Source organism: Mus caroli, unplaced genomic scaffold, assembly GCF_978045245.1.
Source record: "Mus caroli unplaced genomic scaffold, Mus_caroli_1 scaffold_12, whole genome shotgun sequence".
Classification (NCBI taxonomy): Eukaryota; Metazoa; Chordata; class Mammalia; order Rodentia; family Muridae; genus Mus; species Mus caroli.
Window position 1 is genome coordinate 2780001 of NW_028227267.1, and position 15883 is coordinate 2795883.

Consider the following 15883-nt stretch of genomic DNA (forward strand, 5'->3'; position numbering starts at 1 on the left):
TATAAATAAAATACTTCAAAATATCAACTCTTTTAGTGGCAACATTCCATGTTTGGGAGAAAAATGAGATATTTACAGTTCCAAAAGAATACCAATTAAAGATCTCCTGGACTTAAAGAACTATCGAGAGTGCCATGCCTCTTCCACAAGAGTCTTCATGGCAAGTGACTTATGCCAGCAGTAATGGTAAGTATTAGCAAGCAGAAGCTTGATAGTTTCTATTAGCACATCTATAGTCATGAACACTTACAAATGCTCACTGCAGTAGTTAGGAGCTCATGTAGACTTTACAATCTTTATAATCTGGATACTCAAGCCATGGGAATGAGCAAATTACTAAACCAGTCTCAGTGTCCTAAAAGCAATTGAAACAGAAACTTTCTAATAACCTCAGTCAAGAATATATGCTGCTTTCTCCTCCTTGCTTGAGACCAATGAACACAGCAGTAACCTAATCCATATATGCTGACAGTTGCATCTATCATTGTGAGGCCAGAGCATCAAAGAAGGAAAATAATGAAAGATGGCTACTTCTTTGAAAATGTCATAATTTAACTGAGGAAACAAAATTAGCTTAGACAATAAGAGGTGCATAGAAGTAGCATAGAAGTTCATGTAATTTAGACTGAAGGAATATTTCATAGAAGGGACACAATCTCAGGCTAGGCATAATAAATGGACAGAACTGTTATTAAATTAAAAAAAAACAAGCAACACAAAGATGAACAAATTTGCTATGACTTATAAAATTGGGGGTAGAGTCACTCCAAATAAGAAAATCAGTCCTAATAGAAAGTTTCTAAATTTTGTAAGTTAGATTATTATAAATTATATAAATTATTTAGATTGGGCTTTGTTAATGAGATATAAAGGCATTTTAAAAACTTAAGTCTTTCATAAATATTTAGACAAAGTTCTATTTTATTTAACTTTTGAAATTTCAGTTTTTGAAATTACTTTAATAACAAAAAGAAAAAAAAAAGTCCTTTAAAGATTTTTCCTGAAAAACTCGAAAAAAATAATAAAACCATCAGCTCTTTTACCTCAAAAGCTTAAGCCCTTTTGAATCAATTCTTCATGTTTTCTAAGATTTCAAATAAGAATTTAAATGGACTATAGACTTTGGTATTTTAAATAAGGATTTAAAGAGGCCCATAAGGGCAGCCTAAAGTACACATAATTAAACCATACATGGATGCAAGTATGCAAGTATGAGAAACTTTGATTACTCACCATCCACAAGAGATGGTATAGATCTCTCATTGTCCGAGTTTGAGAAGAGAATCAATTCCTTGTTGATGAAATCATTGTATGTCAAATGCTTTGTTGCTGTACCATATAAAAATTGCTAGGAGAAAGTTACATAGCAATGATGTCACTCTTGCTGCATAAATCTTAGTCTTACCTTTCCCCCAGATCATCTTCATGACTAACCTCTGGTAGGCCATGTAACCTACGCTGTCTCCGATCCTCCATAAAGTTGGTTAACCACTCTTTTCTGTCATCAATCTTCTTCTTACTAAATGCCTGAAGAAGTCCAAGTAATAATGCCATATATTAAAATTAATTTCGTTATAAAACTTGAATTTATAAATGAACTAAAGTGGTTTTCCTAATAACATTTAAGCAAAATTATATTTGAGCTGAGTCTTTTTATTAAAGAAATAATAAAATCAAAATTCACTACTTTAGGTACTATACTTTCAAGAAAGACTTACTTCTCACACAAAACTCGAGAAGGAAACGTACAGCAGGAAGAGAATAGCTAAAGAATTTTTTTTTTATTCACAATATACTTACCAAGGTGATGGCAGCATCATCTTCAGGTCCAGCATATCTAAACAAAATGCGATGCCTTTCCATATCAGCAAAATATTCCTTTGCTTCTTTAGCTGTACTGGTACCTAATCCTGTATAATTTAATATAAAACAGGGTGACAAAAATGGCTGTTCAAAACCATCAAATGAAAAACTTATAGGGAAAGTCATTAAACTGTTATTAATTGATCAATCTTAAGACAGACAAACCAAATATATGCCTCATGACTTAAATATACAATAATACATATTAATAATTGTTTCTGGCAAACAAATCTAACTCAGATATGATCACATTCTGATTTAAGTATCATGTAACAGAAAATAATGAAAAAGGAAGTTGTTACACATTAAATGAAAGGAAAGGAGTACAATGGGAAAAATTTAAGACGTGGGAAATTTACACAGAGCAGCTTCTTTAATGAATTAAAATGAGAAAATATTCATGAAACATGAAAATGTTTCATTCAGAGATTTAAGAGACCCATAAATCAGATTACTGTTTGAATCTTAATTTAAAATATTAAATATACATTAATATAATCTTGAGAAATTTTAACTTGGCTAGATTTTAAATGTTACAAAAGAATATGGGTATTTGTTAGAAGCACATTAAAGTAGTGACAGTTGAAATACTATAAGGTCTAACAGTAATTTCAGATTAACACTTAAGAAAGGCTAAGTGGCACAAAACCATGATTGTTAAAATGAATAAGTAGCTGTATTCTTATACAATATTTGTGTGTGTGTATGCATAAGATAAAATTCAAGTGCTAAGAAGAAATTCTGTAAGATTACTACTACTACTACTACCACTACTACTACTACTATTTATGGGAGTTTAAAATTTTTCTTACAGAATTCTCTTTTTTTTATATCAATACTCTTTATTGTTAGATATTTTCTTTATTTACATTTCAAATGCTATATTCCCTATACCCTTCTCCCACCCTGCTCCCCTACCCACCCATTCCCACTTCTTGGCTCTGGCGTTTGCCTGTACTGGGGCATATAAAAAGTTTGCAAGACCTAGGGGCTTCTCTTCCCAATGATGGCCGACTGGGACATCTTCTGCTACATATGCAGCTAGAGACAGGAGCTCTGGGGGTACGGGTTAGTTCATATTGTTGTTCCACATATAGGGTTGCAGGCCCCCTTCAGCTCTTCGGTACTTTCTCTAGCTCCTCCATTGGGGGCCCTGTGTTCCATCCTACAGATGACTGTGAGCATCCACTTCTGTATTTGCCAGGCACTGGCATAGCCTCATATGAGACAGCTATATAAGGGTCCCTCAGAATTTTCTATTAAAAAAACCTTTCATCTTCTGGTCTGAGCTAGTGCCCTGAGCAGACCATGGGTACTAGGTCTGCACCCAATCACATAATACCCAGGAGAAGGTAGACTCCCAGGAGTTTTAACACTCCCAAGAGGTCTAACTCGCCCAGGATCATAGGTAAGAAAGTCAAAACACCCACTGCAAACCAGGAGTAACTGGGATCTGCCAAAGATCCAGGAACACAGGTCTGAGCCTGTGCCCTGAGCTGACCTTGGGCACTAGCTCTGCACCCAATCCTACAATAGCCAGAGGAAGCTTGACTCCCAGGAGCTCTAATATGTCCAGGATCATAAGATCATAGGATCTCAGGAGCTTAGAAACACCAGGATTTCAGGACCCCAGAGGCAGCTTGATTCCCAGGAGCTCTTACACCCAGGATATCAGGATCACAGGATCACAGAGATAGCTGAAATCTAAGAAATTCTGACACAACCAAGATAACAGGAGGGAAAGGCTCCAGTCAGAGACAGTGAGTGAAGGTAGGAATAGAGATAACCAGATGGTGAGAGGCAAGCACTAGAACATAAGCAACAGAAACCAAGGTTACTTGGCATCATCAGAACCCAGTTCTTGTACCATAGCAATGCCTGAATACTCCATCACACTGGAAAAGGAAGATTCAAATTTAAAAATCACTTCTCTTTATGATGGAAGAAGACTTTAAGAAGGACATAAATATCTTCCTTTAAGAAAAACAGGAGAGGGCTGGTGAGATGGCTCAGTGGGTAAGAGCACCCGACTGCTCTTCCGAAGGTCCATAGTTCAAATCCCAGCAACCACATGGTGGCTCACAACCATCCGTAACGAGATCTGGCGCCCTCTTCTGGAGTGTCTGAAGATAGCTACAGTGAACTTACATAAAATAAATAAATAAATCTTTAAAAACAAAGAAAAACAGGAGAACACAAGTAAACAGGTGGAAGCCTTTAAAGAGGAAACACAAAAATCCCTTAAAGAAAACACAACCTAAGAGGTGAAAGGAAAAACAAAAACAAAAAAAACAAAAAACATCCAGGATCTAGAAATCGAAGAAGAAACAATAAAGAAATCACAAAGGGAGACTACTCTGGAGATAGTAAATTTGGAAAGAAAACAGGAGTCATAGATGCAAGCATCATCAACAGAATACAAGATATAGAAGAGAGAATATCAGGTGCAGAAGATATCATAGAAAAAACACTGACACAACAGTCAAAGAAAAGGCAAAAGGCAAAAAGCTCCTAACCCAAAACATCCAGAAAATCCAGGACACAATGAGATCACCAAACCTAATGATAATAGCTATATAAGAGAGTGAAGGTCCCCAACTTAAAGGGCCAGTAAATATCTACAACAAAATTATAGAAGAAAACTTCCCTAACCTAAACAAAGAGATGACCATGAAAATACAAGGAGCATACAGAACTCCAAATAAACTAGACCAAAAAGAAATCCCTCCTGTCACATGATAATCAAAACACCAAATGCACAAAACACAGAAAGAATATTAAAAGCAGTAAGGGAAAAAGATCAAGTAACATATGAAGGCAGACCTATCAGAACTACAGCAGACTTCTCACCAGAGATCATAAAAGTCAGAAGATCCTGGACAGACACCATAAAGACCCTAAGAGAACACAAATATCAGCCGGGGCTACTATACCCAACAAAACTCTAAATTAACATAGATGGAGAAACCAAGATATTCCATGACAAAACTAAACTTACACAATATATTTCCACAAATCCATCCCTACAAAGGATAACAGATAGAAAATGCCAACATAAGGAGGGAAACTTCACCCTAGAAAAGCAAGAAAGTAATCTTCTTCCAACAAACCCAAGAAGAAGATAGCAACACAAACATAATTCAACCTCTAACAATAAAAATAACAGGAAGCAACAATCACTTTTCCTTATTATCTTTTAACATCAATGGACTCAATTCCCCAATAAAAAGACATGGACTAATGGCCTGGATACATAAAAAGGACCCAATATTTTGCTGCATACAGGAAATGAACCTTAGTGACAAAAAAAGACACTATTTTCAGAGTAAAACTCTGGAAAACAATTTTCCAAGCATATGATCCCAAGAAACAAGCTGGAGTAGCCATTCTAATATCGAATAAAATCAACTTTCAACCTAAAGTTATCAAAAAAGATAAAGAAGGCCACTTCATACTTGTTGAAGGAAAAATCTACCAAGAAGAACTCTCAATTCTGAACATCTATGCTCAAAATGAAAGGGTACCCACCTTCATAAATTAACTTTATTAACTCTCAAAGCACACATTGCACCTTACACAATAATAGTGGGAGACTTTAACACCCCACTCTCATCAATGGACAGATCATGGAAACAGAAACTAAACAGAGACACAATGAAACTAACAGAAGTTACAAACCAAATGGATCTAACAGATATCTATAGAACATTTTATCCTAAAACAAAAGAATATACCTTCTCAGCACTTCATGGTACTTTCTCCAAAACTGAACCTCAAAAACAGGCCTCAACAGATACAAGAAGACTGAAATAATCCCATGCATCCTATCAGATCACCATGGACTAAAGCTAGTCTTCAATAACATCAAAATAAGTAAATAAATAAAAAGCCCACATACACATGGAAACTGAACAATGCACTACTCAATAACTTGGAGAAGGAAGGAAGGAAGGAAGGAAGGAAGGAAGGAAGGAAGGAAGGAAGGAAGGAAGGACTTTTTAGAATTTAGTGAAAATGAAGGCACCCAACTCATACCAAAACTTATAGGACACAATGAAAGCAGTGCTAAGTGAAAAACCCATAGCTTTAAGAGCCAACAAAAAAGAAAGTGGAGAGAACATACCTTAGCAGCCTGACAGCACACCTGAAAGCTCTAGAAGAAAAAGAAGCAAATACACCCAAGAGGAGTAGACAGCAGGAAATAATCAAACTCACAGATTTTGAGAAAAATCAACAAGATAGATAAACCCTTAGCCAGACTGACCAAAGCGCACAGGGACAGTATCAAAATTAACAAAATCAGAAATGAAAAGTGAGACATAACAACAGAAACTGAAGAAACTCAAAAAAATCGTCAGATCCTACTACAATAGCCTATACTCAAAAAACTTGAAAATCTATATGAAGTGGATGATTTTCTAGACAGATACTAGATGCCAAAGTTAAATCAGGATCAGATAAACCATCTAAACAGTCCCATAACCCCTAAAGGAATAGCAGCAGTCATTAAAAGTCTTCCAAGAAAAGAAAGCCCAGCACCAGATGGTTTTACTGTAGAGTTCTATCAGACCTTCAAAGAAGACCTAATACCAATTATCTTCAAACAATTCCACAAATAGAAACAGAAGGAACACTACTCAATTAGTTCTATGAAGCCAAAATTATGCTTATAAATAAACTACACAAAGACCCAACAAAGAAACAGAACTTCAGACCAATTTCCCTTATGAATATCAATGCAAAAATATGCAATAAAATTCTTGCAAACTCAATCCAAAAACACATCAAAACAATCATTCATCACGATCAAGTAGGCTTTATTCCAGGAATGCAGGGATGGTTCAATATAAAGAAATCTATCAATGTAATTCACTATATAAACAAACTGAAAGAAAAAAAAAAACACATGATCATCTCATTAGATGCTGAGAAAGCATTTGACAAAATTTCACACCCCTTCATGGTAAAAGTCTTGGAAAGATGAGGAATCCAAAGCCCATACCTAAACATAGTAAAAGCTATATACAGCAAACCAGTAGTCAACATAAAACTGAATGGAGAGAAAATTGAAGCAATCCACTAAAATCAGGGACTAGACAAGGCTGCCCACTCTCTCCCTTAACTATTCAGTATCATACTCAAAGTCCTAGCCAGAGAAATTAGACAACAAAACGAGGTCAAAGAGAACCAAATTGGAAAGTAAGAAGTCAAAATATCACTTATTTGCAGATGATATGATAGTATAATTAAGTGACCCCAAAAATTCCACCAGAGAACTCCTACAGCTGATAAACAACTTCAGCAAAGTGGCTGTATATAAAACTAACTCAAACAAATCAGTGGCCTTCCTCTATTCAAAGGATAAACAGGCTGAGAAAGACATTAGAGAAACAACACCCTTCACAATAGTCACAAATAATATAAAATATCTTGCGTGACTCTAACTAAGCAAGTGAAACATCTGTATGATAAGAACTTCAAGTCTCTGAAGAAAGAAATCAAAGAAGATCTCAGAAGATGAAAAGATCTCCGATGCTCACGGATTTGCAGGATTAATATAGTAAAAATGGCCATCTTGCCGAAAGCAATCTACAGATTAAATGCAATCCCCATCAAAATTCCAAATCAATTCTTCATAGAGTTAGAAAGAGCAATTTGCAAATTAATTTGGAATAACAAAAAAACCCAAGATAGTGAAAACTATTCTCAACAATAAAAGAACTTCTGGGGGAATCAATATCCCTGACCTCAAGCTGTGCTACAGAGCAATTGTGATAAAAACTGCATGGTATTGGTACAGAAACAGGCAGGAAGATCAATGGAATAGAACTGAAGACCACAAAATGAACCCACAGACCTATGGTCATTTATTCTTTGACAAAGGAGCTAATACCATCCAGTGGAAAAAAGGCAGCATTTTCAACAAATGGTGCTGGTTCAAATGGCAGTAGATCATGTAGAAAAATGCAAATCAACCCATTATTATCTCCTTGCCCAAAGCTCAAGTCCAAGTGGAACAAGAACCTTGACATAAAACCAGTTACACTGAAACTAAAAGAAGAGAAATTGAGAGTCTTGAAAATGGGGGGGGGGGGGGGCGCGGGGCAGGGGGTGGTGGGATATGAAGTTCCTGGGGGAGTCATCAGGAAAGGTGATAACATTTGAAATGTAAATAAACAAAATGTCCAATAAAAATTTTAGGGATAAAACCCTTTCAGTCAGAAATAAACTGGTGGTAAAATCTAAAAGACAAACTTTCAAGGTATTTCATTACTCTTATAAGCAGAGGAATGGATACAGAAAATGTGGTACATTTACACAATGGAGTACTACTCAGCTATTAAAAAGAATGAATTTATGAAATTCCTAGGCAAATGGATGGACCTGGAGGGCATCATCCTGAGTGAGGTAACCCAATCACAAAGGAACTCACACAATATGTACTCACTGATAAGTGGATATTAGCCCAGAAACTTAGGATACCCAAGATATAAGATACAATTTGCTAAACGCATGAAACTCAAGAAGAACAAAGACCAAAGTGTGGACACTTTGCCCCTTCTTAGAATTGGGAACAAAACACCCATGGAAGGAGTTACAGAGACAAAGTTTGGAACTGAGACGAAAGGATGGACCATCTAGAGACTGCCATATCCAGGGATCCATCCCATAATCAGCTTCCAAAAGCTGACACCATTGCATATACTAGCAAGATTTTGCTGAAAGGACACAGATAGAGCTGTCTCTTGTGAGACTATGGCGGGGCCTAGCAAACACGTAAGTGAATGCTCACAGTCAGCTATTGGATGGATCACAGGACCCCCCAATGGAGGAGCTAGAGACAGTACCCAAGGAGCTAAAGGGGTCTGCAACCCTATAGGTGGAACAACAATATGAACTTACCAGTACCCCACCCCCGGAGCTCGTGTCTCTAGCTGCATATGTAGCAGAAGATGGCCTAGTCGGCCTTCAGTGGAAAGAGAGGCCCATTGGTCATGCAAACTTTATATGCCTCAGTACAGGGGAACGCCAGGGCCAAGAAGTGTGAGTGGGTGGGGGAGTGGATTGGGGAGCGTGTGGGGGACTTTTGGGATAGCATTGGAAATGTAAATGAAATAAATACCCAATTTAAAAAAAGAGAGAGAAAAAATAGATTACCTAGGCAGTCACTTTATAAACCTAAATATTAAATTACAAACCTTTGTAGTACTTTATTTTCCAGGCTTTCTGGTTTTCTATATGTTTTTTCCACTCATCAAATTCAGGAATACTATAAAAGGAAAGTTCCTGCTTATTTTTGCTTGCCTTAAATTAATCAGAGAAAAGAAAGAAATTAGTTCTTCTGCTAAGACTTATGAAAACATTACAAGTCAGGCAGTGGTGGCGCACCCCTTTAATCCCAGCATCTGGCGAGGTCAGCCTGGTCTACAGTCTACAGTGAGTTCCAGGAGAGCCAGGGCTATACAGAGAAATCCTGTCTCAAAAAACAAACAAACAAAAAACAAAACAAAACAAATGCAATATTGAAAGAATGCAAGTTGTACCTTTACAATGGGAGTAATAAATTCTTCAAGAAAACCATGCTTCAAAAGTGATGGCCAATTGTGATGAATAAAATTGATTAGCAGGCCTTTGATGTGAGAACCATCTTGATCCTAAATAAATATAAAGTAAAAAGTCCCATAATTGTATAGAATATAACTACTTTTAAACAAATTTTAAAATGTATGAGTGAAGGCTAGGCAAAATCTCATTCAAATGTAGATAAGTATTTAATGAAACAGTATAGATTAGAAGACTATCACTTAAACTACAAGTTCAATTAACAACAGACTGAATATACTTGTCCTTACATAATGAGCATGTTATCATTATTCATGTTATATGGTGTACCAGATGTTTAAAGGTGGAAAACTTCACACATGGTTATAAGCCCACTTCCCTGGGCAATAGAAGAGGAAGGCCATTGGGTGCAGTTATTTACATGTCTTCTCATGACATGAAAGCTGCAAACATAAAAGTATATAGCAGCTTTTTCTGGTGAATATTTGACAAATGCTTTTACATTTTAAGAGATACTGTTGGTTACATATAAAGTTCTCCATTTTCAATATTCTAGTTCTTTCTTGATTACTGCTATGTTAAAGTCCTCCTTGGTTTTGTTCATCTTAACTTAGACCAACATGTGCCAATAGTAACTAGCAAACTACTAGATCACTGTTTTTCTCTTACAGATGCCAACATTTCATTCCTATTCCCACGTAGGCTTAGTTACTGTGATATAATACTGTGTCCTGTTCTTTTCCTACTTGCTGCATTTCAAGACATTTAAAAATAACCAATAAGATTATTTAACTGCCAAAATATTAAATAATATAAAATGGGCTTCATGTGCAGGTTTCCATATAATAATGTACCCTCTAGAAGCACACAGTCACAATCACTTTCCGCTATACTACTTCCTGAGACAATTACCAAACAACAGTCTCAGAGTTAGATATGTAGCTCAGTGGTAAAACATCTGCCCTGCGTCCAGCATGCATACATACATATATACATGAATAAGACAATCTGAAGATATGAACTGTAGTTATGTAATAACTTTCAGACCAACCTGATCAGTCATAATCATAATCTTTCCATAACGTAAAGTTTTCAAAGATTCTGCATCATCATAACTTTTCTTGTATTGCAAACCAACTATTTTAATAATATTGTTTATTTCTGCATTTTCCATAATCTATACAAAAAGAAAAATATTGAAATTATTTTTAAATTGCTGAAGTATATGAAAGTATATATGAGTCTGAATCTACATTTGAAAAAATTCAATTTGAGCAATATGTTAGAACTGTCATGGATACCTATGTGAATAAATACGAACCTGTTTATGAGACGCTTCTCGTACATTGAGAATTTTACCCCTGAGTGGGAAGACTCCATATCTGTCCCTACCAATCACACCTAATCCAGATACAGCTAGAGATTTGGCGGAGTCCCCCTCTGTTAATATTAATGTACACTCCAGGGAATGTTTGCCACCTGAAAAATATTTTAAATTAAATACATTTTGAGTACCTTATTTCATTAAGGAAAATGAAGCCAGAAAAATTTTCACAACAATAATAATAGAAGACTATCAGTCACTTTATACTACACTTAATGAAGTTTAAATGGTAAACTGTAATTTATAATTGTAGCTATAAAATGTAAATTTTAAACACATTGTACTAGATTTTCAACCTCTTAAGATAGTAATAAATAGTACATGGAGCAATTTCTTCCTTCTGTACTTCCTTCTTTTTTCTCTATGGTATATATGTACCAATTCAGAGGTCACAGCAGGACATTAACTGTTTTCCTCTATTGCTCTTTATCTGATTAATAACCTTGAGACAGAATCTTTCACTGAACCAGAAGCACCCTGTTTCAGCAAGGCTGACTGGCCAGTAAGCTCTCAGAATCCACTGGCATCTCTACACAACCCCTGTCTCACAGTGCTAGAACTGAAGGCACAGACAACAGTGCCCAGCTTTGTACATGGGTGCTGGGAATTCAAACTTAGGTCTTCAATGCTTATACTGCTAGTACTCCTACCCATAGAAGCATCCTCCTAACCCTACATGATTCAATTTCAATTATACTCTTAACAGAAAATCATAGCATAAATGAAATTTTCTATAACTAAATAAAGGGTAAACTTAAAATCTTAAACTTGATTTGATTCTTACCAGCATCATTGGCATCATCCAGTTTTGGAATGCCTTTGATTTTACTGTACTTTACTGATGAACACTTCTTATTCAGTTGAGTCTGAGCCTTAAATTTCACCCAGTTCAATATGCTTTCTACAATGCCACAATTAGAGGCCTTAAAAAAAGAAATCAAAGGTCAGCAGTAAATAAAATAGCTCATAAGTTCACCTAAAATGTATACAATTGTCTATGACAGCTAGAATTCAGGCACTTTGAAAGACAAAATTATAATGATTATGAGACATTCTAGTAAATTTTACTGAATGACAATAAAACTACAGTTATAGCTAGTAAGTCAAACTAGCTCAGACAACTATACATACAATGACCTAAAGTACTAAGACAAATATGAGAAAAATCCTGTAAACTTCATTAATATGAAGGCTCTTGTATGACTCTTATTGCAAGTTAACAATAGGAAAAGCTTAAAGATCCATTAATTTATTAATTGGAAAATCTAGACATTGACATCTTCAATATCCTTCAATTTAAAATATGAAGCCTAAAATCTTATGAGAAAAAAATACTGATTATGAAGATCACATTAGGAAAACTCAGAAATTCATACAAAAACCTCATTTTGCTAACAGAGACTTTACTTAACAGATTGTTTATGATTCAGAATGAATTGGTGTGTGAAAGATGACAAACTGTTTCCCTAAAAGAGCTAAGTATCTTCAATTCCAATTCTTAAACCTTTTTTAAATCATCCTTAGTGATGTGTTTTTTTTTTTAGGCACAATAGTTTTCTAGCCAATTTAATGAGGAAAAAAAGGTAACCTGTGCCAAATCTAGACTTAATTCGCCTAAATAAAACAATACAGTATCTATAACCAAATCACTCTGTAAGAGCAATTGTTACAATGACAGCTATAATATAATGTGAGCTCAGAATTCATTATAAATATTCTACAGTTTGAAAAGCAAGTACCTAAAAAGCACATTTGCTTTTGCTTCTTATACTCCCTACCTTTAAAAACCTAATATTGGGATTTAAAAAATACACTCTCCATGATAACTATACTTTATTCCCCCACCACACTATGAACTTTCAAACGAGAAGGGGCAGAGGGGACTGGGAATGACACAAAGAGACACACAGACGGACAGATGGACATTATGAAGATAACTTTGGCTAACTGATTACATGACTTCATCCCCACTGTCAAACAACTTTAAAGGTGCTTTACAGATATTTACTAAATGTTTAACTGGCGGTACTGCTAACAAGGAAGCCAAATGAAACCCTGAGTGGTGTACCACAGATTATAGGAGCCAATAAAATACATATAGCCCATTGCTATAAAATTCAATTACAAAAATCAAGATTTATTATTTACTTGTACCCTCATTTTAAAAAAAGCTTAAATAATGTTCAAATTCAAATGCAATTTGCAATAATGTAGAAAATGCTACATTTTGTATAGGACATTTTATACATACATACACATATATATGTGTGTGTATGTGTATATATATATATGTGTACACACATGTATATATATGTAGGGTAAGTTTATACACACATTATAAATGTACATATATAGCAGTATATGCATATATATATATGCATGTACATATATATGCATGTACATATATATACATACATATATATATATTTGTGTGTATATGTATGTGTGTATACATGTAGAATAATTTGAACAAAAGAGGAGAAGGATGAAAAGAGAAGGCTGTGAGGCTCTGCATGTCTGTCAATGGAAAACTGAAACTTTGCAATGGCCAACTCAAAGCTAACACACTTAGTTATGTAACTCCCTACTATGGCGCTTGACAAAACAGTTAATAGTTTAGTGATGGGCTGGAGAGATGGCTCAGCAGTTAAGAGCAATGACTGCTCTTCCAGAGGTTCTGAGTTCAATTCCCAGCAACCACATGGTGGCTCACAACCATCTGTAATGGGATCCAATGACCTCTTCTGATGTGTCTGGAGACAGAGACAGCATACTCACATATATAAAATGAATCTTTAAAAAAGATATAGTTTAGTGAAACAATGTGTTCTACACTTTTAAAAATAGCAGAATGAACGCCGGGCGTGGTGGCGCACGCCTTTAATCCCAGCACTCGGGAGGCAGAGGCAGGCGGATTTCTGAGTTCGAGGCCAGCCTGGTCTACAAAGTGAGTTCCAGGACAGCCAGGACTATACAGAGAAACCCTGTCTCGAAAAAACAAAAAAAAAAAAACAAAAAAAAAAATAGCAGAATGAAACATATTAACTTAAAGTATAAACATGCCTATGGTCACAGTTACTATGATAAAAGAGAGAATTTAGGTACAAATAAAATAAAATTTAAAAAAGAAAAACCATTTACTCTGTTCTCAATAACCCAAAAAAATAATACAAGTTTAACTTACTGCTTTAAAAAATTTTTCTGACAGTTGGCATTTGGACCCAAAACTTTTGGGCTGCAGAGTCATGTTTTCCTTAGTTTGAGAATCAAAGGTTGGATTTTCAATAAGACAATTAATAAAAACCCATATATGGTTTTTAACCTGTGAAAAATACAATAAAAATGGTCAACATTAAAACAGGCATGATGTGGCAATATAGTGGAACACATAAAAGCATCACTTACTTGAAATGGTTTCACTGATACACCAGCTTTGTTCTTTTTCTTAACTACTTCAATCAGTTTACTAACAACTTGATCTACTACATAATCCACATGCCGCCCACCCTGTAGAGGAGAGAGTACAGAACACAATATGTCAAACAATTTAGTAGTGCAATATTATTTTGTAGAGGAATATGAAACTGAAAATGATAGCAAGGGTCTAAAAGGACCCTTTAGGTCACAGTGCCAAGCTATCTTCTCTCAACCTCCTCATTCCACATCTATGGCATTTCCTAATACTGAAGATCAGTTCTCGGGTCATCTGAGCACCAAGGAAATGTTCAACAATGTAAGTGACATCACTCAGAGTTGGCATAGGCATTGATTAATGGCTCATTCCCTCGGATTGTCTTCAACTTTCAAATTCCCCTGAGCTACCTATCCATGTCCCACTCAGATTTAACAATTTGATAAGATGGTTCACAAAACTCAGGAACATATTTATATTTCACTTTCCTTTAACAGTTTATTAATAATAAAAAGATAGCTTTCTCAAGAGTGTCTCACTAGATATATAAACCATTCTTAGGGCAGGTCCTATGCCCAGCAATGATGGCCAACACAAAACAAAACAATGGCATTTTTGGAGGTTCTTATTTTTTATTTTTACCTTAAAAGGTATTTTACATATAAATTTTGGTTTACAATTTTGTGTTTTTATGGAAATCTCTGTTTGAGTGTGTGTCTGTGCATCTATCTATGTTTCATGTGCTTTTTCTTCAGCTATCTTTTCTGTTTGTTTCATTCTATTCCAGTTTGTACATTTCTATCATATTTTATTTTATTTTTTTAGAGGAAGAAAGGGATGTGGATTAGGGTGGAAGAGAAAGTGAGAGGATCTGGGAGGAGGTGGGGAGGAGAACCAGTAATTAGACTATAAGAAAAAATACATTTTCAATTAAAAAAATAACAATAACACCAAAGAAAGAACTCATAAAAAGCCAAATGGATGACATGTATAAGATAATATACAGGGAAAGAGAAATTCTTAACTTTCTCCAGCAATACTGCCCTCTTTCCCAATACTACCATGTAATTTAACCTATGATATCTCTGAACATCACTGCTTAGGGTATTTTTGGTTGTATACAAGTTTGTGCTACATCCCCCCAGTTTTTTAAAAAAAGAAACACAAGCCATGTAACTCAGCTCCAACTAGTGAGATTTTAGCAATTACTAGTTGGGTGGTTATTCTAGGAAAACTATTATATTCCTGACCAAAAGATGGCAATTTGGCTTGCTACCATTTTCCTCTCCGTAGAACTTGGAACTGAGTTATAGAAACGCAATTGTGTTTGAGGACAGGAAACAAAGCCACATGCCATAGGTGGTAGAAAAGAAAGTCGGGAAAAACAGAGGCCCAGGTGGCATTATGGTACTACACATAGCAGCAGTCTAAAACTGCCCATCTTTTAGAAGAAATTATTTCTAGTTGCTGAGAGAAATGAGAGAAAGAAGTAAAACCTTTAAATCAAAAGATTCAGTATTTTAAACAATAAAGCTTTAGGTCCCTGTCCAACAGAATACAATCATCACTAGTGTAAATTTCTGTTGTCCAAGGAAAAGACCGGGGATTCCATATTATTGAGGTAAAAGGAAGGAAAAGAACAAATGTTAAAACATTACAAA

The 15883-nt window shown here is 35.3% G+C and overlaps 1 protein-coding gene across 1 annotated transcript in view; it reads right to left on the minus strand.

Moving 5' to 3' along the window:
* The window catches only part of Top2b (DNA topoisomerase II beta), a 65012-nt gene that overhangs the window by 22114 nt on the left and 27015 nt on the right, over positions 1-15883 (minus strand). The window contains exons 9-18 of the mRNA XM_021181689.3: positions 14216-14317; positions 13995-14132; positions 11595-11733; positions 10748-10905; positions 10478-10603; positions 9408-9518; positions 9063-9168; positions 1801-1910; positions 1435-1527; positions 1234-1348 (exon numbers count right to left, since the gene is read on the minus strand). Coding sequence (XP_021037348.1) covers positions 1234-1348; positions 1435-1527; positions 1801-1910; positions 9063-9168; positions 9408-9518; positions 10478-10603; positions 10748-10905; positions 11595-11733; positions 13995-14132; positions 14216-14317 — 1198 coding nt within the window. The remainder of the gene's footprint in view (positions 1-1233; positions 1349-1434; positions 1528-1800; positions 1911-9062; positions 9169-9407; positions 9519-10477; positions 10604-10747; positions 10906-11594; positions 11734-13994; positions 14133-14215; positions 14318-15883) is intronic.